Source organism: Podarcis bocagei, assembly GCF_964188305.1.
Source record: "Podarcis bocagei genome assembly, chromosome: 4".
NCBI classification, from domain to species: Eukaryota; Metazoa; Chordata; class Lepidosauria; order Squamata; family Lacertidae; genus Podarcis; species Podarcis bocagei.
The window spans coordinates 44,722,108-44,746,825 of record NC_138128.1 but is presented as its reverse complement, the minus strand read 5'-3'; the positions used below and the strand labels follow the sequence as shown (position 1 = coordinate 44,746,825).

Genomic DNA, 24,718 nt, shown 5'->3' with positions numbered 1-24,718 from the left:
TGAGGCAGCAGCCCGTGCCCAACTGTAAAATGTCTTCCTCCTTCGCATAATTGTATTATTGTATTGTAATCATGTAATAAGATTGCCTAACGGCCTTAAGTCCAGAGCTGATCTTTGTTAAGAGTCTGCTTTCTCTCGCGCTGCATAAAAAGAATATAGAATTCATGGCAGCTGTAAGCAAGGAAATGCCGCATTCAATAAAGAGGAAATTGTCGGAAATGATTTAATACTGCTTTGTACTGAGACGTCTTTCGGGGTCCAAGGCTAGAACAAAACTACAGACTGCGTCACCGAATCTGCAAATCAGTCACCAGGCTGCCTACCGCGCACATGGTGTGCTAAGCTGCGCGAACCTATGCGTGCGTAGTCGGACCTATGAAATCTCGCTGTGTTCAATGGGCACGCTAGTTGACAGTATTCTTGCAACCTTAGTTCTTGGGATCTGGACCTGTTACAAAAAAGAGAAGGCTAAACAGAATAATTGCTTCAATACTGATCTCCGTAGCCTTTCCGCATCGTTTCCCCCAGCATGTTAACGACGTAGTAGTATAACAAGAGAGCAACTTTTGAGGGTCTGCATCTTGCATAACAACGAACCTCCGATCAAGCTGCTGGAAAAAATCAACCACGCAGCTTGATGAGATCCCATCACCAAGCATCAGATTCAGACAGGCGAAGGCTGAAGAAGACCTCTTAGTTATACCCTACACTGAAGTCCAGTGCCAAACGATTTCTCCTCTGTACAGTTTCTTAATTGCATAACAAATAGGCTAAAAACTGTAGCATTACCTCAGACCAATGCAAAGATAAAGCAATGCTTTTACCACTGAATGTCCGCGCTATTACTGCAAGCCTGAAGTGATTGATTATTGTTTGAGCCCGCCTCCAGCAGAAGAAACTACAACGCCCATGATGCTTTAGGGAACGGAGCTCTCAGCATACATCGCGCCAGAAGAAAAGCTCACTTCCCCGCCGCGCTGCCTTCTGGGAAACAGAGTTTTAGCGTGCCGGCCGGGCTGCTGAAACTGCTTGCGAGGAGGTGCCAAGATGGCGGCGCTGTGGGGCGGCGGCGCGGGACATGCCGGGGCTGGGGGAACCCTCCCGCTGCGAGGGGGCCCGGAGTCCGTGGCGGGCAATGGCCTTTCTTCCACGCAGGTAATGGCCGGGTCTGGCGGCTGGTAGCGGGCGGGAGAGAGTTGGGCTAGCCCATTTGGCTGGCGCTGGGTGGACACGTGGAGGCGGCGTGGCCGGCATAGGGAGGTGGCACCGGCCAGCACGACCGGGAAACCGGGGTTAGCATGGCCCTGGGGTTGGGAGGCGAGGAGGGCGAAGGCAGCGCTGGAACCGGGCAGGAAGGGAGCTTCGGGGGCAGGAGGGGGAAATGCTTCGCGGAACATCTGGCTCCAGCTTTTGCGAAGTTGCGAATGGTGGAGTCCCGGAGAGGCTCTTCGCGTGGGCCCCGGGCGCGCGGTGGCGGCCAGAGGAGTGACACGGTGACATAAGGTGGGATTTGGGGAGCTGGGTCAGGGCCACCGCAGTTCAGAGATCTGGAGGTGGCCTCCACCCCGACAAAAAAAGTTATCGAGGGCCTCGACATAACGGATACGTTAAACTGGAGGTTTCTAAGACATGCTAGTCCTAGCTTTAGAGTTTGTCGGGGGTGTGTGTGTCCCCTAGACCACCATTGGGGCGGTTTTGGACTTATTTCCGTGGAGAACTGGGGTATTTATGACTTGGCTGGGGTCCTGGGTTTAAGCAAAGGAAATAGGACCTCCCCACTTATGAATCTTTTAGGAATCGCTCTGATCAAATCTGGCTCAGAATGAGCCCCTTTCCCGTGATTGTTTTTTAACTCCCTCTTCTGTGGTATATCCACATTATCTTTCATAACGGGGCGGGGCTCGTTTTGTCTCCTCCACCCATGCCAATGTGGGCTAGAGCACTTTTTGCTTGTTCTGGAGATGGGTGAGCCCTGTCTCATGCGCTGGGTTGGCTGCAGACTGGGAAGCGTTCCCTCATGTAAAAATGGGCCCTGATGCTTTTGCCTGCCTTAACTCCACCCTCTTCCTCTTATACACCCCCCACCCAAAGCTTTTCATTTCTGGGTGTGTTCATCCCCACCCACTTGCTGATCCTGTTCAGCCCCATTTGATGATGCAGTCTTTCAGCAGTTTCAATTCTTCTGAGAGAAGGCACTCTACAAGCATGCATGCCTCTGTCTGCTCCAAACAATCTAGCATCTCTTGTTCTCTGAATCTGATTCTACCAGCATTCCTGAAAACCCTTGGTGTTGGCTTATATATTTTTTTGAAAAATTATGATCACTTGGAGCATGGCTTTTGCTTCCAGCAAGCAGTTTCAGAGAGAAGCCATTTATGGGAGTTGAGAGTGTATGCCCATGTTAGGAATGATAAATAGCAGTAATGTGCATGTGGCCTGCTTTGGCATTTTGTTCACTGGAAGAGTCTGCTGGGACTCCAGCTGGACTTCTTCTCCAATTGAGTTCCTTCCTACCACGTCCATACCATGTGATGAATGTACTAAGCATGTGATTGCAGACTGTGTCCTGACCATGCAAAAATAAATTAGTTGTTTTGTGTGTCTGTGCAGTGAGAAGTAAAGGAAAATGCATTTAACATAATTTATATTGCTAAATTACCAGCCTGTTGCAGTTGGAAGTGGAAGGGGTGTTAAGTAGTAGGTGAACCTGCCTTCCTTAGCTTTCATCTGCAGAAGCTGAACCACTATGTTTGGCTTCTCTTGCAAGATTTTATCTTAGGTTTTCATTTGTCACTATTCCACATTCATATCTTAATTGAATTTCGCAGTGTAATAAGCTCACTAAGCCCATAAATTCTTTCTGAGTACAATCATACCCTATCACAAATTGTAGAAAGCTACTTCTGGTCAGTTAGACAGTACTGAGTTAGATGGGCCAATGGAATGGTCTGACTGTGTAAGGCAGCTTCCTATATTCCTAATACCATGGAGAACACACTGCAAAGCAGATAAAAGTACCAGACTTTAGGCTTCATAACATATGTGACTTTATTACAGTGGTAGATGTGTTAATTCTCAACCTGTCATCTCTTAAATCCTCTTTAAGGATTCTTGTTTTGTTTTCTATTTCCCTTCACTGTATTCTTAATGTTAATTCCTTAATAATCTATACTTTTGTTAAATTACAATTGAAGTATGGTATATTTATAGGGGCATTTATTAAGATACAGTAAGCCCATAACTTGTATGCATTCAGCTTTATGTGCATGGCAAAATGATGATGTTTATGATGATGATGAAAGGGAGCAGAAAGGGGCCTGGGAAAAATGACTTTGGCAATCCCACCTGCCATTGAATCCATTGTGTTTTGACTACTGTATGTGCACTTTTGGCTTTAGGTGCAACCCCAGGAATGTAACCCTGGTGTAAGTTGTGGGCTTACTATATAACTGGAGTATGTTTGCCTATTGGAGAAGGCAAATCTGGAAACAAGGTTCAGTGTAAGACACTGGGAAGCATAGACAAAGATCTTGTGAGCTTATAGCAGGAAGGAGGAGCATGTAGCTCTCTAGGGAATTGGATGTTGGGCTGCAACTCCCATCATCCCTGGTCCACAGTTATAAAGGGGTTGGGAGAGAAAATCCAGCTTTAGGTGACATGGCGTTGTAATCAGGGACCTGATGGCTAACCAAACATAGCCTACAGCAGTTTGAGGGAGCAGCAAGGTCAAACCTGCAGTCAGTGGCAGTGTCAGGAATTTACCTGTTGATGCATTTATGCTCGTTTAGGTGATTAGCTCTTCATGCAGCATATTGACTCAGGCCTAGTGAAAGGGTACCTGCTTTGCCACAGTAATCTACTGATGGTGGGAAACTGTTCTGTAGTCATTGGTGCCATTTACAGACACGTGGGGGGTGGGAAGAGGTTAGTTGTGAAATCCACAGCAGGGAAAGTGAACATGAAGGGTTAATCATATAATTGTAGAGTTGGAAGGGACCACAAGGGTCAACTATTCCAACCCCTTCAACAGGGGAAAATGCAGCTGGTCCGTACAGGGATCGAACCCACAACCTGGCCTTACCAACTGAGCTAACTGCCTGGGTTGTACCCAGTGCTCTGCAAATAGAACTCTGCTTGCACAGCAAAAAAAGCCCCCCTTCTCCTTGCCCTGCTTGTCCCCAAAATCATCTTTGTAAGGTCCCCCCTCCTAGCCTTCCACAGCTGACTTTGAGGGTGTGCTGGTGACTGCATGGGGAGGCACGTGGGGGGGGGGGTTCTGGTCCACAGTCTCTTGTGCTAGTGGAACAGGAAAGCTGGATACCACCCATAAACATTTAATCCAAGAAAAGATGTTGTCCTATCCAGTTGACATCATGAGCTATGGGTCCTATTGAGAAATTCACTTTTTTCCTTTTGCATGTTGTGGCAACAGTTTTCGTTTTATGGAGTGCCTTAAAAACACCACATTTGGACCTTCAGAGAAAGATGGTAGGCAAATCCACTTTCCCAACCAAAAGATGAGCAGTTGATGTTAATGACCACAATGGAGATCCAAGGCCAGGATGCTCTCCCCCACATGTGAAACCATCTTACCTTGAGCTTGTTTGGGTTATTTTCAAGCTTAAACTGATTAGGAATTTTCAGAATCTGAGAAGCTAGCAATGCAGACGACTCCATGGGAATTTTCAGAATCTGAGAAGCTAGCTATGCAGACTCCTCCATGTAGAAAATGTGGAACAGTTTAGCAGCCCTGCTCTGGATTCTGCATCTGAAAAGAATTTTGGCTGACTAGGTGGGAAGCTGTCATGGAAAAATTTGGTGACTGGGACATCAGGCCAAAGAATGCTCCCAGGTATTCATGGAGTATTGCCAAGTCCTTGTAGTGAGAGTCTGCTGTGCAAAGCCCAATAATTTCAGCTGGATGTCTAGGGAGGGAAGTGGTTAAACATGCTTTGAGTTAGAACTTGCTCCATAGCTGCTTTCTAACCAGCTCTGCACATTTCCTCCCTCCCTGAAGCTGAGCTGGCTGCTCTCTGGGTGTTTGCATCCCTGAGACTAGCCCTGCTTCACCAAAATAAAAAAGGAGTGCCCTAGGAAGAGGTGTTTATGAGCCTGCCTTGGTGGAGTTAAAGTACTGTCAGCAGTAGGATCAAAGTGCTGAAATGGATCAGAAGGTGCTTGTTGGTAAAGATGCAGCATCCTTTCCCGAGCTTGCCACAGGTAAGAGAGTCTGTTACGGATTCCCGGCAGACTGGAAACCAGGATTTATGACAAACGAGAGCCAAACTGAGAGGTGCCGAACTTTGGTGGTGATTAGCAAGCATTAACTCAGGGTGGGATTCAACTTCATACTATGGTGAATGTTCCATCAGCACCAGCATTTTAGCTGGCCAGACAGAATGATCTCCCCTGGATGCTGCTGGGGGCAGGGGGCATTGCCACTGAGTTGATGCAAGGGCAGAGCACAGGGAAAATGATAACAGGCGTGCTGAAGTGATTTAGCATCTCTGTGCTTGGTATCTGGGAAGAGCAACTGTTCATGTGACTCCCTATTTCTTTCCCACCCCAACTGCGTGGGAGACCAGTGTTAGAAACCAGGGATAGAAAAGGTAGGAGCCATGTGGCTCCTGGGACCTGTATCATAGATTCTATGAAGGATGATGAATTGGACATTTCTGTTCCAGAAACTCATCTGGAGTAAGGTTTAGCTGTAATGTGAAAGTACAGTGCATTAGGCATATATTATATTTGTGAAAAAAATTCTTGATGGAATATTGTTAATGATGGTGATGTTGATGATAGTACTACTACTACTAGTAGTAGTAGTAGTAGTATCCTGCCCTTCCTAAAGGAGTCAAAGGCTGCAAACACATCCACAACAAAACAGTTCTTAAAAGCATTCTAAAACATTATCTCATCTAGTGATCTCTCAGTTGCCAGGAACAGTGTCCCTCAGCTGTCAGACTTCCATGTTAGCATTTGTTACCTTGGCAGGAGAGCACAGACTGCTGCTCATGGTGACTTGGTTGTTAACCATGTATGTACACACACAGAAAACAAAAGGCTGCCCTTCAGATTCACTTTGGTCAACCGTTGGGCACCTTACAGTTACATAACAAAAATAGTCTTTGCCCCGAGAAGCTAGTCTTCAGCTTCATAGTTTTACCTATCCTGCCAGCTCTGCTACCTTCCATTGACCTAGTGTTTACAGATAATTGCATAACATTTACCAACTTGCCTGCTGGACATCCATGTGTGTGCAGTGCGGCCAAGTAGTAGGAAACTGCTTACGTGGACAGGATTGCAACTCTGAACAAGTGGTTAATTGCAGGGTGGCCATGCCTTGATTTGTTGAGTGGTGCCTGTAGAATGTTCATTGGAAGAGTATAAAAATGTTGCTGTTCCCATTGCAGTTTGATATATGGGGCTAAGAAGGATCACAAGTTACTGCAAAACATATGTCAGACTGCAATAGTATTCACTGAATGCATGTGCTAGAGGGTTTTTTTGTAGTACAGTGTGTTACAGCATATTTGACTTTATAATGCTCCTTGGCTGATATTAGACTGCAGTGGAATATGCTATCCGGAGAACATTCCTCAGAAATAAAGGAGCATTAATGGAATTTTTTGTTGTTGTTCTTAGGGTGAATGAGACCAACTGCATTTTTTCTGTGATCTGAAGTGGGATTTAGTGGTGCAGCAGTAAAACTGCTAGCATGTCTGCAAAGCTAAACAGGGTCCAGTATGGGTTCAAACCTATAGCCCTATAGATATTGTTGGACCACAATGGCTGGGAGTCCAATAGCATACGGAGGTCCACAGGTAATCTATTCATTGTCACAGTTTCCCATAACTTTGCTCATCACGTTCTCTTGCAGTTATGTCTTCCTAAAGGCTAGGGAGCAGGCATTGGAAAATGGAATTCCCACCATATCCATTTGTCAGAACCAGTAGTGAAGGCAGACTTTTCCAGTTGGCAAGTTTCCCATCTTAAATGTGTTGATTCAGCAGCCAGAAAATATCTCCCAGGTCAGAATGGGTGGCTCCTCCCAGAGATCATGCATGTTTATTTGCTGCTGACTCTGACAATACTGATTTTGGAATGCGGCCTCATAGTTAATGTTACTCCTGTAGAAATTGCCATGTAGAAATAGATGAAGACCACTGCTTTCTTCCAGCTTAGCCTTTACCTTGAAATAGTTGTCCTTGTTTAAGGCAAGCCATTTACGGCGACTGCTCCTGTCTTTTCTCACTACCCACTAGCCCTTGAGAAGTGATCAAGAGATCAGCATGGTGATCCTATTGTGCAAATGTCTCTTGAATATTCCAGTGCTGATATGATAATTCCATTGCTTTGCTTAGAATGTTTGAAGATCCATTCCTCAAAAACACGTTTAGCACAGTTGGATGATATGAACCTTTCTTGCATTAGCAACAAATTGCACCTTATTTTGTGGCTTGGCATTTCTCTTTGATTTTGTGTGTGTGTGTGTGTGTGTGTGTGTGTGTGTTGGTGGGGGGCAAACATGCACTGACTCAGTAAAGTTACATGCTGTGGGCTAATCAACAGAGACTGTGGAAATAGGCAACGGGGGATAGAAACTAGTGCAGGGATAGCAAGGTTGTGCTTTCCAGACAAATTCCATTGGCCATGCTGGCTGGGGTTGATGGGAGTTGGAGAGCCCCACATTGACAACTCCTGACCTAGTGCATGCTAGCACTCACAGCTTTGAGTAGTAAGGCAACATTGGTACCCTAATTGGAGGATAAGGTATTAGCAAAACAGCTTGACTTTACTTAGGGGCAGGAATCCAACATTTATTGGATGAAAAGGGCTGCACTTCTGACTCTAGTGATCTGTTTTGCCAAATGCAAGAGTTCTTTGGGAGTCAGTGGAAATAACACCAGGGGAGAAAAACTTGGTGATTTATTAAATAGTAGACTCAATACAAAATAAAAGTCATTGAAACCAGTATTCAAGCAGAGCAACATAACAGAAACAAGATAAGAGTCTTTCCTATTTAGTTGATGAGAATGAAAATGGGGAGATGAAGCTGGCCAGCACAGTACCCTACTGGTCTGGATCTACATTGAAGGTCAAATTTCAGATCCCACCTGAGAGCTATATAAATGTACCTTAAGCCCTTAGTTTAAGGGTTTGTGTTGGCTGGCCCAATATCTAAATTCCTCACATCTGCTTCAGAAGTCATTATTTGGATGGTGTGAGGAATGTCACATCACCTGCAAGGTAAGATATGCTGACCCCTCTCCACTGGCCTAATTAATAAATTCTGCAGCTGTCTCCTGGCAGGCACCCAACCTTGTGAACTTGCTCACAAGCTGATCCTCCCACATTCTGCCAACACTTATCCCTGAAACACAAGCAGCAAGTCAAAACAATAAAGCAAACCAGAAAGCCCTTGAAAGTCCTGAAGGATGTGCTGAGAAGCAAGGAAGAATAATTGTACAAACCAATTAACCCATCTCCTTGAGATGCAAAATTCTTCCAGTATGTGTTTCCTCTATATGATCTCGGGGGGGGGGGGGAGTTTTTTCACACCTTGGAGGTTTTTCCTAAACTTCAGAATGGTTGGTCTTCTCTGCCTTAGAAGTATAGTGTTGCTTCCCTCTTAAGAAGCTCAACACCAAAAATGTAAGCCTTATTGGCATTAAAGCTTTTCTTGCAAGTAGCTGCTCTGTAGCACTTGAGAAAACAATGTTATTGTACTATATGTACGTATAGTAAGTTTCTGTTAGTATATAATGCCTCCAGCAGTTTGGAACAAGGCTACTGGAAGGAGTGTTTCATTCCATATGTGCCCACTTGACAGCTTAGAACTGCAGAACTGGTGCTTGTGCCACACATGCAATAAATCCATTTTGTGTGTACCTTTTTTCATTAAATTGATATATATCCTACCCTTCATGCTGAAGATTACCTGATTGTTTAGACTAGTGTTCGAAAATAGAGGGGAGGGCATTAATATCAGACAGAGTCAACTTTTAGGAAGGCTCTAACCTGCCCCTAGTAGGTAATGTTTAATTGACTTACATTGTCCCCCAAGCAGCTTTCTATGCCCTCATCTGTTGCTCTTCCTTTTTCTCCTTCACCCCAGTACTTATTGGCAGAGGATTTGCATTTGACATCACTGGATGCAGAAACCATCCTTGAAGCAGGAGAGTTCCTGGAAACGATGCAGGACTACTTAGACTCTTCCGTCATCTCCATCATTGAGGATTTCAGCAGTCTGACTGAGGTATGGTCTGCTCTATGGAGAGATGAAAGCCGGCCAGCACACAGCAACCTACTGGTGTGGGCCTGCGTTGAAGCTCAAAAGTTCAGACATCCTTTGGGAGATTTATAGACCTTAAACTCTTAGTGGCTATGTGTTGGCTGGCCTAATATCTAAATTCCTCACACCTGCTTCAGAAGTTGTTATTTGGATGGTATGAGGAATGTTAACCAGCTGCAAGGATTTTATTTTCAATTGTTCTAACTATTCTGTGTTTATTTGGTTGTGAAGTTATCTTGGTAATGCTCCTTCATCTTGCAGATCTGAGTTGTTTGCCATTAACAGCAACCCTCTGTTATCATTCCATTCCTTGACCTCCACAGCTTGTTTACTTAATTTGTTTTCCTTGTAACTTTCAGTGAGTTAAGCCTGTGTTGGCAATGAGCTTGAGAGTTGCTCCTTTCCTTCCTTGGACTCTCCCTGGGTAAAGCTAAATTGGCCATCCCTGAGTTTCATATATGAACTGAGTGTCTATTCCAAATTTGGTTTGTTTTCCCCCTCCTAACAGACAAAAGGCCGCATGGATGTAGAGAACGAGCTTTCCCTGTTGACTGCAATCACAGATATTCTGGATAGCACCGATGACGAGTCTCTCTCTCCTTTTGATACCATTCCTGACTCTGAATTGTTGACATCACCCAGAGAGCGTGATAATTCTTCGGTATGACATGGTTTATGGGACAGAAGATTTTGCTTGCCTTCTCTTGTGTGGCCAGTTAAAATTGTGGGGTTACCACAACAGTGTGTAGCACCTTTGAAATTGCAGCCCGTCCCGGGTAAGGTTAATTATGAAATGTCAGTTTGACAGAAGCTAATGTAACTTTCATCCTGTCCTTGTAATACCATAGGCTGATTGGACCCTGGCAGAGTTTGTCTCATCTAATCTCAGCTAAGTTCCCAAGTATATATTTTTTCTCCACCAAGAGGAGACTTGGATGTGAATGACCCCATCCTCCTCTTCCTTCAGCTTGAAACGTCTCCCATAGGCTGAGCATCCAAGCTGCTTAATACTTTGCTTGGTACTCAGCTCCAAGATTTCCCAGCTTATTGCTGTCATCATTATATACACACAACAGCATCCTGTTCTTGGCTGCTAGCATTTGGTTTTCTTGTGGGTTTTGTCACAGTTCCAGGATGATGCTTATCAACCTTATGGAAGTTCTGGAGGCCCTTTTCCTCACCTGTGATCTCATCTCAATCTGCATTTGATGATGAAGTTTCTTAGGACAGTCACGTCTTTTTTTTTTTTTTTTTTTTTTGCTTATACATTGACAATAGTGACATCATTTTCTCCAGGCTAGCTGCCTCTTCCTGGCAGGCATGTGCACCAGTACACGCATTCAGAAAATCCTGGCAAGTATCCCTCTTTACAGTTGGCATCCAAATGTAATGGATCTAGCACACTGTGAACTCTGCAAGGCCAGAGCGCCCTCTGGTGTACATGTTGTGGCATTAAGAGGTGGCTAGGTAGTGTTAAAAGGGCTCTCTTGCCATTGGGTGGAAACATGCAAAGATGCTAAATGTGGTTTGAAGTACATTCCTCAATCTATGCACCCCAGGCAAGCATGGATTGGCTGCTATCTTGCAAAGCTCAGCTTCCGCTGGTAAAATGGGAGCACTTCACATGGCATTTTCAGATTTAGTTGAATTTACTTCTGCTTTCCAAACGACTCTCCTTCTGTCAGTTTCAGAGGTTTCTCAGCTTATCCGTGACACCCCCTGAGCAAGACTTCCACACCATAGAGGACTTAAAGGAGCCTAGACTTTGCTCCATTGTGACAGAGAAGGTGAGATGTTCCAACCAAATCGGTGGGTTGTGCAGTGGGCAACCCAGTTTTTATCTCTGGTTTACCGTTACATTATCTTGCAAATGGCTTTGAGGTTTTCTTCTTAAAATCAAGCGGTGTATAAAAAAAAATGAAATAAAATATTAAACTAATATTTCCCTGCACCTATCTGCCTTGTATCAAGATTATTTATGAAGTCCTATTTGGCACGGCCTCTCCTGGATTGGGGGCTACATAGAGGGGGAGCTGAGTTCCAAATCAGCAGGAGTCGAGTAAGGGCAACCTCTGCCACCAGAGTACTTCAGAAATGGAAGAAACGCCACTTGCTTAGCTGCTGCCTTTCACATAGCTATGAAAGGCGCAAATGCATTTAAAAATGCTTTAAATAAGTAAAAGCATCCCTTGGGTGATGATCTGGCAACCCTAAGAGACTAATATACAGTGGTACCTCTGGTTAAGATCTTAATTCATTCCGGAGGTCCATTCTTAACCTGAAACTGTTCTTAACCTGAGGTACCACTTTAGCTAATGGGGCCTCCCACTGCTGCTGCGCAATTTCTCTTCTCATCCTGAAGTAAAGTTCTTAACAGAGTCTGTAAACTGAAGCGTTTGTAACCTGAAGTGTTTGTACCCGAGGTACCACTGTAATTCTGGCAGTGGATCTCTCTAAAGTCAGTGTTTAGTAAGCATCCTTTGGTGAGATAGCAAAGGAGTTGGAAATCACGCCCCCCCCCCGCCCAAGATCATCATACCTGCAAGGAGCTTTACTACATAATCTCTCTTCCCCTCCAGATTGAAGCCAGCACTGCCAGCCTCCCTTTGGGACTGCCTCCAAGTTGTCACAACGACTCGGCTGCTTCAAAGAAGCCCAGTAGCAAGCGTGTGCTGTTTAGGCACAGGGACCGAGAGCTGCCTGTGCTGCAGCGCAGTGATGGGGAGGAAGAGGAGGAGGAGGAAGCGGCCGCAACAAGCAGCAGGCAGGGTTTGGGGGCAGGTGTGAAGGAGACCCTTGTAGCATCAGCGATGAAGGAGGCGGAACCGAACCCACCTGCAAGTGATGGTCCCTGTGTCATTGCCCCGGAGAGCATCTCCCTCAGTGAGCTGGTGAGGTCCATGCACCCTTACTGCATACCCACTTTCACAGTGTGCCTGAGTCCTAACAACCGGCCCCTTGCCGAGGAGCTCCTTGCCGGCCCACTTGTTTTGGAGGTGGTGCCTGAGAGTGGAGAGAGCATGGAGATCCCTGTGGTCCTGCAGAGAATGGAGACAGAGATCCAGGACGGAACTGAGAGCAACTGTACAGCTAGCCATGTGGATGAAGGGGCAGCACTCCTGGACCCTGCCCTGGAAAAATTACCACCTGATGACAGCACCAAGGCTGCCTGCCTGGACAGAGAGCCTGACCTGGACAAGCGGGCTGAAGATGTCGGCAGGGTTGCCCTCCAAGGGGTAGAAGATGCTCATCCAGGGGCAAAAGCCCAGGACTCAATGGATGAACAAGAACTTATATTTGAACCTAGCTCAGCTGCACACAAAAAACCAAAGCGCAGTGCCTTGGCAAAGGACAAGATGTGCAGCAAGAGAAAATCGAAGAAGGAAACAATGGGGCGCAAAGAGGCCACAAGCTGTGGGCCGATTCCTCTCTGTACTGAAGAGCAGGCTGAGACTAAGCCAAGCCACCCTGTGCCAGAGGAGGAGATGGAGAAAGCTGGAGGGGAAGAGCAGGGCAGGTTGCTCTCAGACCAGTCAGCCCATACAGTGGAAAGATCAGACATTGAGATGGAGGAACTGGAGCCCCAAACCCCACTTGTGCCATACAACAAGGAACTGCGGTTTGCTGAGCACAAAGAGGGGGATGTGCTGAGTGAGCCCGTCCTGCTGGCGAATGAGGTGGCTGGCCCAGAACCTCCCCAGCAGCTCCCCAGCAGTACTGCAGACTTTGAAAGGCAGCCTCCCAGTAATGAGGATGCTGGCTGCCCCCCAAAGGAAGCAAAGCCCAGGCCTCTCAGCCTGAGTGAATACAGGCAGCGCCGTCAGCAGCGCCAGCCTCGCGATGGGAGCTGTAGGAGCGGCACAGAGAACCAGAGCGCCAGCAAGTGGCCCAGCCTCCCTGAACTCCCCACAGAACTGGCTGAGCTTCCTTGCTTGGTCCCACCATTGCCTTCCAAAGTTGCTTCGTCTGGACTGGCAAAGGACCCTGAGAAGCCCGCTGGCTCCTCCGCTGCTCCTGTCCCAGCTGGCAGTGCAAGTGCCCCGCCTCTATCTATGCCAGCTCCAAATTCTGCACCAAGAGTGGCTCCTCCATTGCAGCATGGCTGTATGAGCCCTGTTCCTCCTCCTCCACCTCCTCCTCCACCACCACCACCTATCACATCTCTCCCTGCTGCGTCCCCACTGCCCAGCACAGCCTGTGCCTTTCCCCCTGTTGGGGTTCAGGTGCCTCCAACGTTGCCTCCGCCTTTCCTGCCCCCATCCTCAGGGGCTTTCCTACCACCTGTGCCTCCCTGGCCTCCCTTTGCCCCTGTGCCAGCCCCCTACCAAAGCCTGCCACCTCCACTTCCTGCTGCTGAGGCCCGCCCTTCTGTCTTCCACATGGTTCCTCCTGTGCCCCCTCCGACCTGGCCTCCCCCGCCCATTACTTTGCCACCTTTAGCCCCAGGCCCCCCTTACAGCTCTGTCGAGTGGGTGCCACAGCCACCGTACTGGCCGGGCATGCCAGTACCCCATCCAATGTTGCCCATCCCTTACGGGGATCAGGGACATCTGGCTGGCAGTTTGCCTGCACCATCTTGTTCCGAAGGGGCACTTGGTCCCCAGAATGCAGCCTTGATGCCAGAGCCCAGAATGCAAAGCCTGGCAGCCAGTGAGAAACCAAGCCTGCCTACACAGCTCCCGCCAGCACATGTCCCTTCTGCCATCAAAGCTGACCCCAGAAGAGTGTCTGACCCAAGGAGGCAAGTAGCTCTGGGGAAGCTGCCTTCTCCATCAGTCATTGAGCCTTCAGGGGAAGCGGCACTGTCTCATTGTGCCAGGAAGGGCTCCAGCCCTCAGTCTTTGGGGGAACCCCATTCTGCACCTCTTTCCCAGCAAGTCAGGGAGGCCTCAAAGCCCTCAGAAGAGCTGTCCTTTCCTGATCTGCTACAACCTTCAGGGAAGACCCCTGTGCTCTCTGACCGTATGGAGAAGACCTTGAGTATACTGACTGCAGCTTCAAGTGCCAAAGAGGCACCTCCTGCTTCCTGGTCGCATGAAGAATGTTCTTCCTTTCCTGCTGCCTCAGTGCCAGAAAAGTTCACAGCGCCAACTGCAATGGAGGTGGGTGCTGAGGAAGCTGCCCCAACAGCAACCGCTTCTCCAGCATCATTGGTGCCCCAGAAGGTGCATGAAACTGCTCAGCTCTCCAAGAAAACAGCCCATATTTGGAAGTACCAACCACTCATCAACATTGCACAGCGCAGCTGTAAAGAGGACATTGTTCAAGCCTTTATCAATGAAATTGGTGAGTGGCTGTGCTGCTGAGGTTTGGGGGGAGGAGAGGGTTAAGTGGCATCTGTGGCCTAAGAATGGCATGGCAGGCAGTCCTTTGCTGGACACAGAACTTGGGGTGCAGATCAGGGTGTCCCCTTGGTGGGTCATAAACCTGTATGGTGGGATCCCCTTCTAAGAAAAGGAAAAGGAAGCCCATATCCATTGGAGGCTCATAATTCCTAATTATGCACTATACCTTGCAAACTTATTTTCCTTTCCTATTTCTGCCCCATGGTATTTCTTGACCCCTTCACTTCAGGAGGTCAAAATCCCTTTGGGAAGCCCTGCTTTAAAGCCTGGGGACAGTCCTCTTTCTAGCTCATCACGTGTTCGCAACCTGCTTACCCCCCCCCCTTTTTTTTTTGCTCCAAACAACTGCATTCCATGTTTTATGCTTAAGTAGTTACATATTATGTCTGTTTCCCTCTCATGCTCTTAAGACACTGTTTTGTAGATGCTGGCAAAGAGGGCTAGGCGGTAATAGTGGGGAGGCTGGCTTCTCCGGCCGCCCAGTGAAGCTTCTTCTGAGAAGTTACGAAGCCCAAACGAGTGTACACAATGCGTTAATATTATCATTTTCCCCTCAGGAATTGAAGCCTCTGATTTGTCCAGCCTGCTAGAGCAATTTGAAAAGACAGAAGGTGAGTTGCGAAATTTGGACAAGCAGCTCAGCACGTTGACCAGTGTGCCGGCAGGCTTGTTCACTCCTCCAACTTCTTCGCCTGTCCCAAAACTGTCGTTGAAATTCTACTCCATATTGATCCAGAGCAGATTCCAACCTATACTTAGCAGAGTAAAAACTTAAGCACGTTGCAGGATTCCCAGAGGCAATTGTATTTCATCCAGCTGAGCTTTACTGCTACTTAAGGCAAATGAGCATAATGGTCATAAATTCAATACACTCAGGATTCGCATTGTCCATAAGAAATCCTGTTGCAGCAGACTTCAACTTACAACGACTTTAATAAGTCTAAAACTTAACACTATACAGCCGTACCTTGGCTCCTGAACTCTGCAAAACCAGAAGCGAGTGTTCCAGTTTGTGAATGTTCTTTGGAAGCCAAAAGTCCAGTGTGGCTTCCACGGCTTCCGATTGCGTACAGGAAACTCCTGCAGCCAATTGGAAGCCGCGCCTTGGTTGTCAAACATTTTAGAAGTCAAACAGACTTCTGGAACAAATTCCATTCGACAGCCAAGGTACGACTGTACAGTCGTACCTTGGGTTAAATATGCTTCATGTTGAGCATTTTCAGGTTACGCTCCGCGGTGACCCGGAAGTAACGGAACACATTACTTCCGGGTTTTGCCACTTGTGCATGCGCAGACGCTCAAAATGCCGTTGCACGCAGAAGCGTCGAATCGCACATGTGCAGTTGTGGGTTGCATTCTACTCAGGATGCGAACGGGGCTCCAGAATGGTGAACAGAACACCACACCAGAAGAAAAAAAGAGATAGAAAGTGAAAGTGAAACCGAGGCTCCTTCTGGCCGCCTATTATAGTCAGCATGACTTTGACAAAAGAGATAACAGAACCAGTTTAAGCCAGCTGTACTCTGCCTTCTCTGAAGGAATGACCCAAACATCATGAACCTTCTTATTTCTTTCACGCAGAGAAGCTTCCAGAACCCTCTTGAATTAATCAGAATAGGAAAGATCTCTTCATATCAGATCAATATTTTCTCTACTAAGAAATGCAAGCTGACACAAACATGCCTGACTGCCTTGTGTATCACATGAAGGTGACAGCCAGTCCCAGGCTTCCTTGCACTTTCTTTCCACAAAGCACCACACTTCTTGTGGAAACGAAGAGAGCTATCTGAGACCAGAGTTCAATTCCCCACTTGGCTCATCTGGTGACCTTGGGCCAGCTTCTGCCTCCCAGCCTGGCCTACCTCACAGGGTTATTGTGAGGATAAAATGGGGATGAGAGAACCATGTATGCTATTTAGAGCTGATGAGAGGGGAAGATGGAATATAAATGTAAAAATAAAACAAATACGCCCACTGGCTTGGGTGAATGTGTTTTTCATTGAAAACAACCTAGGTCTCCAGAAAAGATAGGCAAGTTTTGTGCTCAGAAAAAAATGCTTGTGAATAATGCTTTGCTTTATTTTATTTTTTAGCCAAAAAGGAAGCTCCTAGTATGGCAAAATCTAAGGACAATGTGACTTTGGGGAACAATGGGTGAGTACAGAACTTGGTCCTAACCAGGTATCTTCCCACCCACAATTATTTCCGCTTGGTTGACAAATAGCACTGCATTTCTGGAGGCAGGCACGAAACACTGGTGGCAAGAGACCTGCTTTTCAGAGCACGCACATCCTGGACTAAGTTGCATGATAACTTGCTAAGGAGTACCCAGCATGCGGTGTTTCAGTGCTCCATGTGCTGACTAGGTGATTCCTGATTGTGTGGGACACTTTGTGTGTAATAGAGGCCTTTCTCTCTCTCTCTCCCCTTCAGCTCTGAGGCACAGCAGGAAAAGAAAATGGTGGACCGGCTTCAGGCGCCAGAGCTCACCAATGTTGCAGGTGAAGGCTCTTAGAGTTAAGCTCTTTCTGTACTGAGAGATGATCCCTGAGACTGAAATGCCAGGAAATTCAACACGCTCTTTCTCCAGGAGTGGTGTGGGGTAGAGGTGAAGTGAGTGCTGAGGGCAGAGCTAATTTGCCTCAACTCTTCAGCACCCAAAAAAATGCATTCCTGAGATTCTCTGTTGAGCTCTTGCTGAGGGGCCTAGCTTAGGTTGTTCATGCTGAGGAAGGGTGCTCTTTTGGGAAGGTAGATGGGGCAACTGTGACACACCCTTTTCATAAACATGAAAAGACATAAGCTAAAAAGCAGAAAAAGAATCAAGTAATTATAAATTGCCGTCAAAATGCAAAGGCATGAAATTTACATTAAAGGTAAACTGCTGGGTGGGGGTGGCAATTCACTCAAAGACTAGAGCATGGGGGAGGGAAGCAGAGTGTGGCCCTTCAGGCCTCTCTGTGTGGCCCTTGGAACTCTGCAACCCAGGCAACTGTCCTTACTGACTTGTCTTTCACACTGCAAACTATTTTTCTCTGGCTGTAATGTGTCCTCAAACTTTGAAAATGTATCTTGCTTGTCCAGATGGGGGGCAGAAAAGGGTGTGTAAATAGAAAGTAGCCCACTGTGCAGTGGTAAAAGTTGCATAAGTTGCTCCTCCCACTTATATCACTGGCACTGCCCAACACTGGGATACGGCCCTTGGAAGGTTGCCCGGAAGGGAATGCCACCCCCCCTCCCAAAAAAAGGTTACCCACCGCATAGCCTTTTCAAGAAGATGGAGTCTTCTTAATTTTTTCTGGAAGGAAGTTGTAAAATTGAGCTGGTTTGGGCTATTGCTGGGGGTGAAAACTTTGACACCCCCCCATAGGAGGGGCAACAAGGCCAGTTGCCTGGACCACATGTTTTGAGGGTGGGAGGGGTGCTGTGCACATGGGTTTCTCTTCCATCTCCTGAGGGCTCTCTGTCTCTCTGCAGGACTGACGCCTCCAGCCACTCCGCCCCACCAGCTCTGGAAACCTCTGGTGGCCGTCTCCCTGTTGGGTAAGGCTGGCTTCACCAAAGGCATCAGGCTCACGAAATCCCTGAGCAAGCCTCACCGGAAAGCTGCAGCCCCCGTTCACGTCGGCTCCGGTGAGCATGACTACTGTCAGCTTAGTGCCGCTCAGCCAAAGGGAGGTGCCCGGTGGAACGTCAAGCAAAACTCTGACATAACAATAAAGCCCATCAAAGCCATGGCAAAAGAAGTGCCGGATCAGCCCCCTGCTGCAAGCCAGCTCCCTGCTGCTGCCAGACTGGACCCTGCTGGCTCCCTTGGCACGGTGGCTGCCTGCCAGAGTCCCAGAGATGTTGGGTGGGAGCAGCTCAGAGCCTCTATTCCCGTTGCAGCCAGCTCCAGCCCTGACACATCAGAGTCACCGCTGTTGGACAGCAGCCCCACCAGCTCACAAAAGGAGCCCCTGGACCACCGGACTAGCGCACCTAGGTCCGCGGGCAGCGACGATCCGTGCTCCGTACTTTTATCTCCGGCTGCATCCCCCTGCCGGGACGCAGAAGGACCCACGTTGCAGCAGCCTCAAGAGGTTCGGCAGAAGCGGCTGGCTTCCAAACGCTCCTTGCGGTGCTACCGGGGCAGGCAGAAGTCAGCCAGTCCCCCAGAGGGGCCCTGGAGAGGCAGGCGGACCCGCGCCAGCCGGACCCGCGCCAGCCGATCCTTCAGCTCCAGCTCTGATGGAGACAGTGACAACAGTGACTCTTCATCCTCCTGCTCCTCCTCTTCCTCTTCCTCTGCGTCCTCTTCTCGGTCACGCTCTCGGTCTCCCCCAGCGAAACGCTGGCGAAGGTGAGGGATGAAGTCTCTTTCCTCTTGCCAAGACTCGGCACCCTGAGTGTCAAATTGCCCTTGCGTGGCACAGAAGTTTTATGGGCCTTTTCCCTCAGCAGCTGTTGTGGCTGAAAGTTATGGGTGTGGAGTGCTGTGGGGTGGCTTGGGGTGTTTTGCATGCACGTGAGCAGCAATGGAGTCTATGTTGCCCAAGAGGAAGCCCACTGTACTCTTTGCTAGCCTTGTGGATAGCTGGGCCCTTTCCTAGCTTAGTGAGTCTTAGGCTCTTATCTACAGTATACATGCCTATGTATGTATAGTGTAAGTAGATAAATAGGTACCAATAGAGAAGGTAAACGCTCTGGCTTCCGTCACAATATTCCATTGCGCCAGAAGTGTCATGCTGGTCACATGACCTGGAAAACACCCTATAGTCAAATTTGACTGGACTTAATCGTCCAGATGTCCTTTACCTTTATCTTTGCATGCCTATTCTGGTTCTCTTCCAGAGGAGCTTTTGGACTGAACTTCTCAACTTGCATCTTGTTACTTGGAGGATAGCTTTGCAAACTGCTCTAATGAGTGTGCATCTAGCATCCCTTTCTGTCCCTTTGGGTTGAATCCAAAGCAGGGCTAAGTCACGGTCCTGTTAGCACAGGGATTTCTGTTTGCACAACAGGAGTTTCTCCCTGTCTCCCCATGCCCCTAATTTTATTTTTGGAGGTTCTGCCAGCCTTCTGGAGCAGATTTGCATAAATGGAAATCCTTTTGTTACTGGGACATGTTAGTTGGATACCCTTCTTGGTGAATTTGTTCTGCGCCTTATACGGAGGGGGCCACAAACTAATTCAGTTTGCATGTGACATATAGTCACCATGAGGACTCTTCCCATCCTAGGAATGGCAGGTTGTGGGTTGCTGAACCTTTTCAGCTGGGCCCATTAAGCCTCTGCTTCTCTTTTCATCAGTTCTGTTTCTAGTGACATCTTGTGCTGCCTGAGGCGGCTGCCAATATCCAGCCCTCAGCTGGTCTATTCACTTGATAGTACTAAGGAATGCACATGGATGCGGATGATGATTAAGGCCTAAGATTTCAATTATTTCCAAAAACCCAGTGTTCAGGACCCTTGGAGTGGAAGGTTAGCCACACAATGGCATAGGTGGCAACAGTCCATGGCTAACGGATGCGCAAGTTGCAGTCTCTCCTTAATTGCCTCTCTCTGGAGAAATTTTGATCAGGTGAATTACCTCGGGTTGCAAACGTGACCCGTGGCATTTGCAACCCGCAGTGCTGCGTCTGCGTACGCGTGGGTCGTGATTTGGCGCTTCTGTGCATGCGCAAAGTGTGATTTAGTGCTTCTGCGCATGTGTGAGCGCCAAAACCTGGAAGTAAGCTGTTCCAGTATTTCCGGGATTGGTGCGGTGCGCAAGCTGAAAATGCATAACCTGAAGCGTCTGTAACCCGATGTACCACTGTAGTAAGACCTGTTGATGGAAATGAAGCCTTAACTTGCACAATGCATACCAAGCACAGAAATTGACCTTTGTCCCGATTTGTGGTGGAATAGAGTGGCCTGAACATCTGCCATACTTCTGGTATATCTTGTAGTGGGGAGATAGAAATGGCTATGCAGCCCTTAATTAACTGCACTGTGCATATCCTGCACTTCTACTGCTAGCAGTAAGTTACTTCTTAAACATAGTCTTATCTGGTATATGGCAGCTTCCCGTTCATCCATCTAAATCAGCATTGTCTATTCTTGACAGTAGCTCTCCAGGGTAGCTCTCCCCATCTCCTGCTAACTGATTTCTTTTTACTTTAGATGCTAGGAATTTCACTGGGTATCTTCTGCATGTAATGCAAATGCCCTATTAAGCTCCAGTCCCTTACAGAACAAGTGTTAAAGCGTCTTGGGCATGTCTTAGGGTGAACATTTGACCAATATATTTTGGATAGACCTCTACCAATGCAAGTAGGTGTCACAGTCTGCTTTGCCACAAAGTTTTCTGTCTTGGGAAGCCCTTGTTCCTTGGGAGAGAAGGCATGCTGAAGCTCCATTGCAAGCAGGTTGCACAAGCTGAAGGTCACTTGGGAGCGCCTGTGTGTGTTTGCAGGCACTCCCATGGACACACAGTGTGTGTAGCTGCTGGTCTCACTGGGCTCCCTCCTTCACTCCAGGTACCATTCTCGAAGTTCCAGCTCCTCTTCCTGTGGGAGCTCCTGGAGCCGGTCGAGGGGCAGGTCCCGGTCTTCTTCGTGTTCCTCCTACATATCAAGATCATCCTCCTGCTCCCCCTCTCTGCACAGAAGGAAGAGGTGAGACATGCAGCACTTGTGTTTGTTCTCTTGAATATATATATAATAATATATATAATCTGTCTTCTTCCCCTTTCTCCACCACCACCACCACCCCAGCAATTCTAATATGAAAGTAAAGTCAAATATTTTATGTTCAGTTTGGGCTCCCTCTCTGTTTCCCCACATTAAATAATGTGAAATGTTTTAAATGCATTTTTGTGCTTTTTTAAGTCACCATATGGGTTTTCCTTGTGAAGTAGTTTTGCATTTTCCTTTCTTGAAACCTTGAACCCTTCCCACGTATTTGGCACCTTAGTATTCTACCCTTCCTCCAAGGGGCTCAGAGGTGTGTTTTTTTGCCTCGTGTGCAGTAAAGTGTGCTGTGACTTTTGCATTGAGTTTCATAGCTGAACTGCAGCCTAGGATCTCCAGGTCTTCCCTGTATTCTTGCCACTGTGCCAACTTTCACAAGTTAGTTGTCACCTGATCAACAGCTTGCAGGGTTTTTTGTCCGGCACTTCCCCCCCACCTTCACAATGAGTGGGGTGTTTAGCTTTATACTGACCAGCCACATGAGTGGACCCCAACTGGATCTGTACTTCTCTCTCTCTCTCCCCCCTCTCCCCACCCCCTCTCTCCCTTGGAAGCTGCTTGCAGCCTGGAACATCTTATTCTTCTCTAAGAGCTAAAACCAGGAGATGATGGCTGTATCTCCCTAAGTGAAGAATCAAGCTGCTCCTACCTTTCTGCTACCATTTCACTTTTTTCACTCTGCTTTGCTTTGACTTCTTTTTTTACAAAAAACCATACAGATACAATTCCAGCAGCTCCCGTGAGCGTTACCAAAGGCAGAAAAACGGATACAAAGACCGTGCAATAGTGAGTATTTCTGGGGCATACCAGTGTTCTAGGAAGGGCAGCTACATCATGGGGGGCTGCCTTAATCATGGCCATTGTAAGACCATGTGTCGCTTTCCTGTTCAGGAATTGATACGCTTTCTTCAACCTAATGCTATTGGGCTGTTTTTCCCAGAACCAGGCAGCTCTGCTTTTTCCATTGATCCAAATAAGGAAAGGCTGGCCTGTTTAAGTGACAGTGAACTTTCCTCACTGCCAAAGTGCTAATATAGTGCAGAAGTGCAGTTTTTGAGCAAGCAATTGCTTTAAAAAAAAAAAAAGCAAGTAGCTACTTCTTGAGCTGCAGAGATGACCTTGACAGTATGTGGGCCATGCTTGCTGAAATCTCAGAAGCCATAGAGGTGGCTGGTTTAGGCTTGGTATGTTCTTCAGAGTCTTTGTCCTTGTTGAGGTAGGCAAATACACAACAAGAGTTGCAAAAAAAGAGAGGAAAAATAAAAACAGATGCACTCAGCTAGCAAAAAAGCATGCTGGTTGTCGAATTTGGATTTCCCTGGATATGGTACACATACGGTTGAGTTACCTTGGGAACATGCACCTACTTGGGCTTTTCCCCTTCCCTTGAGGAAAACCTGACAATGTCTTAGCCCTTTAGGCAAACTTCCAAGTGAGGTCCTGGAGCACTTTCTATTAGAAGTTGAAGTTGTATTTGCATGAACAAAGGTTAATAGTTGTGGGTATTTGCGTAGTAGCTAAACCGGCTCATGACTTCTGTTCAGTGGGGAAGTTCATGTGTAGAGCACATGAACACATTCGCCACATAGAAAGTGAACGTGAGGCCATCCCAAAATTCTCCGGCACTTTCCAGAGAAGCTGTAGCCCTCCTCTCAGTGATCCGCAGAGGCACCATGGGAAGGGTTAGAACAAGTTTTGGAAGCCTGTGGCCCTCCAGATTTTTGCTCTTGGATGGGCAGTGCTCACTGATGCTGGAAAGTATATTCTATTAGCATCCTGAAGGACCATGAGTTCCCCATCAGTGGTTCGCACAAGTAAGCAGGGGGATCTATATTTAAAAATGAGTTTGTGGTGAGTGTTCTTGTTGGGGCAAGTGGATTGGGAGGAGGAAGATGATTGCTTGATAGAACTGTGGCTGAGTTCTGCCCCTTCTCTCCCTCAATTATGTGCATAGGAAGAACGTCGTGTTGTCTTCATTGGGAAGATCCCCAGCCGGATGACTCGTTCAGAACTACGACACCGTTTCTCTGTGTTTGGGATCATTGAGGAATGCACCCTGCACTTCCGGGAGCAGGGGTAAGAGAGGATCAAGCCTTCCTTTGGGCAACCTCCTTTGCTGCATGGATCTAATGGGAAGAGGGGGGAAGAGGATGGGGTGTTTCATTCTGGCCCTTCGCTTTCCCCCTGGCTGGTCCCAGCTGTAGAATCGTAATTCCTTGTCCTTCCTATCTGGCAGGGATAACTATGGCTTTGTGACATACCGCTATGCTGAAGATGCCTTTGCTGCCATAGACGGTGGGCATTCACTGCAACGCCCTGATGAGCAGCCCTTTGACTTGTGCTTTGGAGGACGCCGGCAGTTCTGCAAAAGGAACTACGCCGACTTGGGTGAGTCCATGGAGGTGACTGTGAGTTTGGGTTAAACGTAGTTGCCATGAACTTTCTCTGAGACATTGAGCAAACAGGAGTATCCAAGTTCTTGGAACTTTCTTTGTGCAGGAGGTTAGCCCCCTGCTTAACCTTTATTTTGCCGATCTCATGATTCTTGTGGTGTCAGTCCTGCATTGAGGTGTCTCGCAACGCAGCAAAGGAAGCTTGGTCTTAAGTATCTTGGGTAATGGAGTTGTCAGTTGAGGTTCAGCTAGCTTGGCACTGATTTTTGCCTATTATTATGTGTTAAATTTATATACTGCCTTTCATCCAAAGATCACAGGGTGGTTTTCAACATACAAACCCAAAATGGATAACATAATAGTAACACCCCCGTATATTCATTACCTATGTGTGACAGAGAAGGTGGGAGAGAGAGAAGAGTTCGGAATAATTGATTCCAGAGTTTTCTTGGGGCAAACAGTCTAGGGGGAGTGTAGAGGTGGCTAGAGGCCTAGTCAGCCTTTCCATTCCAGTGCACTTTTCTGGTTTCTAATTCTAGTTGACTCACCGGTGACTGTCTTTGTGTTTTTCAGACTCAAACCGAGATGACTTTGAGCCTGCTCCCGCGAGGAGTAAATTTGACTCCCTTGACTTCGACACCTTATTGAAGCAGGCTCAGCGGAGTCTGCAGAGGTAACGCTGGCTCTCTCGGGCTCACGTTGCCCGGTAGGCATCTGCCTACACCAGCCTTACCTCAGATTGGCTGCAGGGGCAGGTGCCCCTTGGGCCTAGCTGCTATGTCCAGCGTGGTTTTGTAATGAAATATAACAGAAAAAAATCCCATAAACAATTTTTATCCTGGCTGTTTTTCTAGGGACTATTTAAGGGGAAGGACACTTTCTCTAACAGTGGGCACAGGAATGGAAAAACAACATCAACCACCTTCAGTCCACTTAATCACTATGCAGACAATAAACTCTAATCATAGAT

At 47.4% G+C, this 24,718-nt stretch overlaps 1 protein-coding gene across 1 annotated transcript; it reads left to right on the top strand.

Moving 5' to 3' along the window:
* Window positions 1–955: 955 nt before the first annotated feature.
* On the top strand, window positions 956–24,718 carry PPRC1 (PPARG related coactivator 1). Its single transcript, XM_081192149.1, has 14 exons — window positions 956–1,155; window positions 9,119–9,259; window positions 9,804–9,956; window positions 10,981–11,082; window positions 11,875–14,581; window positions 15,198–15,251; window positions 16,734–16,794; window positions 17,074–17,141; window positions 18,118–18,982; window positions 21,143–21,280; window positions 22,075–22,141; window positions 23,310–23,431; window positions 23,592–23,743; window positions 24,322–24,718. The coding sequence occupies exons 1-14, from the start codon at window positions 1,048–1,050 to the stop codon at window positions 24,423–24,425; spliced, it is 4,842 nt and encodes a 1,613-aa protein (XP_081048275.1). The 5' UTR covers window positions 956–1,047; the 3' UTR covers window positions 24,426–24,718.

Excerpts from the sequence above, each read along its gene's own strand:
- PPRC1 (XM_081192149.1), top strand. The coding sequence starts at position 1,048 with ATGGCGGCGCTGTGGGGCGGCGGCGCGGGACATGCCGGGGCTGGGGGA. Across the intron at positions 15,252-16,733 it reads GCAATTTGAAAAGACAGAAG|CCAAAAAGGAAGCTCCTAGT; the intron begins GTGAGTTGCGAA and ends TTTATTTTTTAG. Across the intron at positions 21,281-22,074 it reads TCTCTGCACAGAAGGAAGAG|ATACAATTCCAGCAGCTCCC; the intron begins GTGAGACATGCA and ends AAAACCATACAG.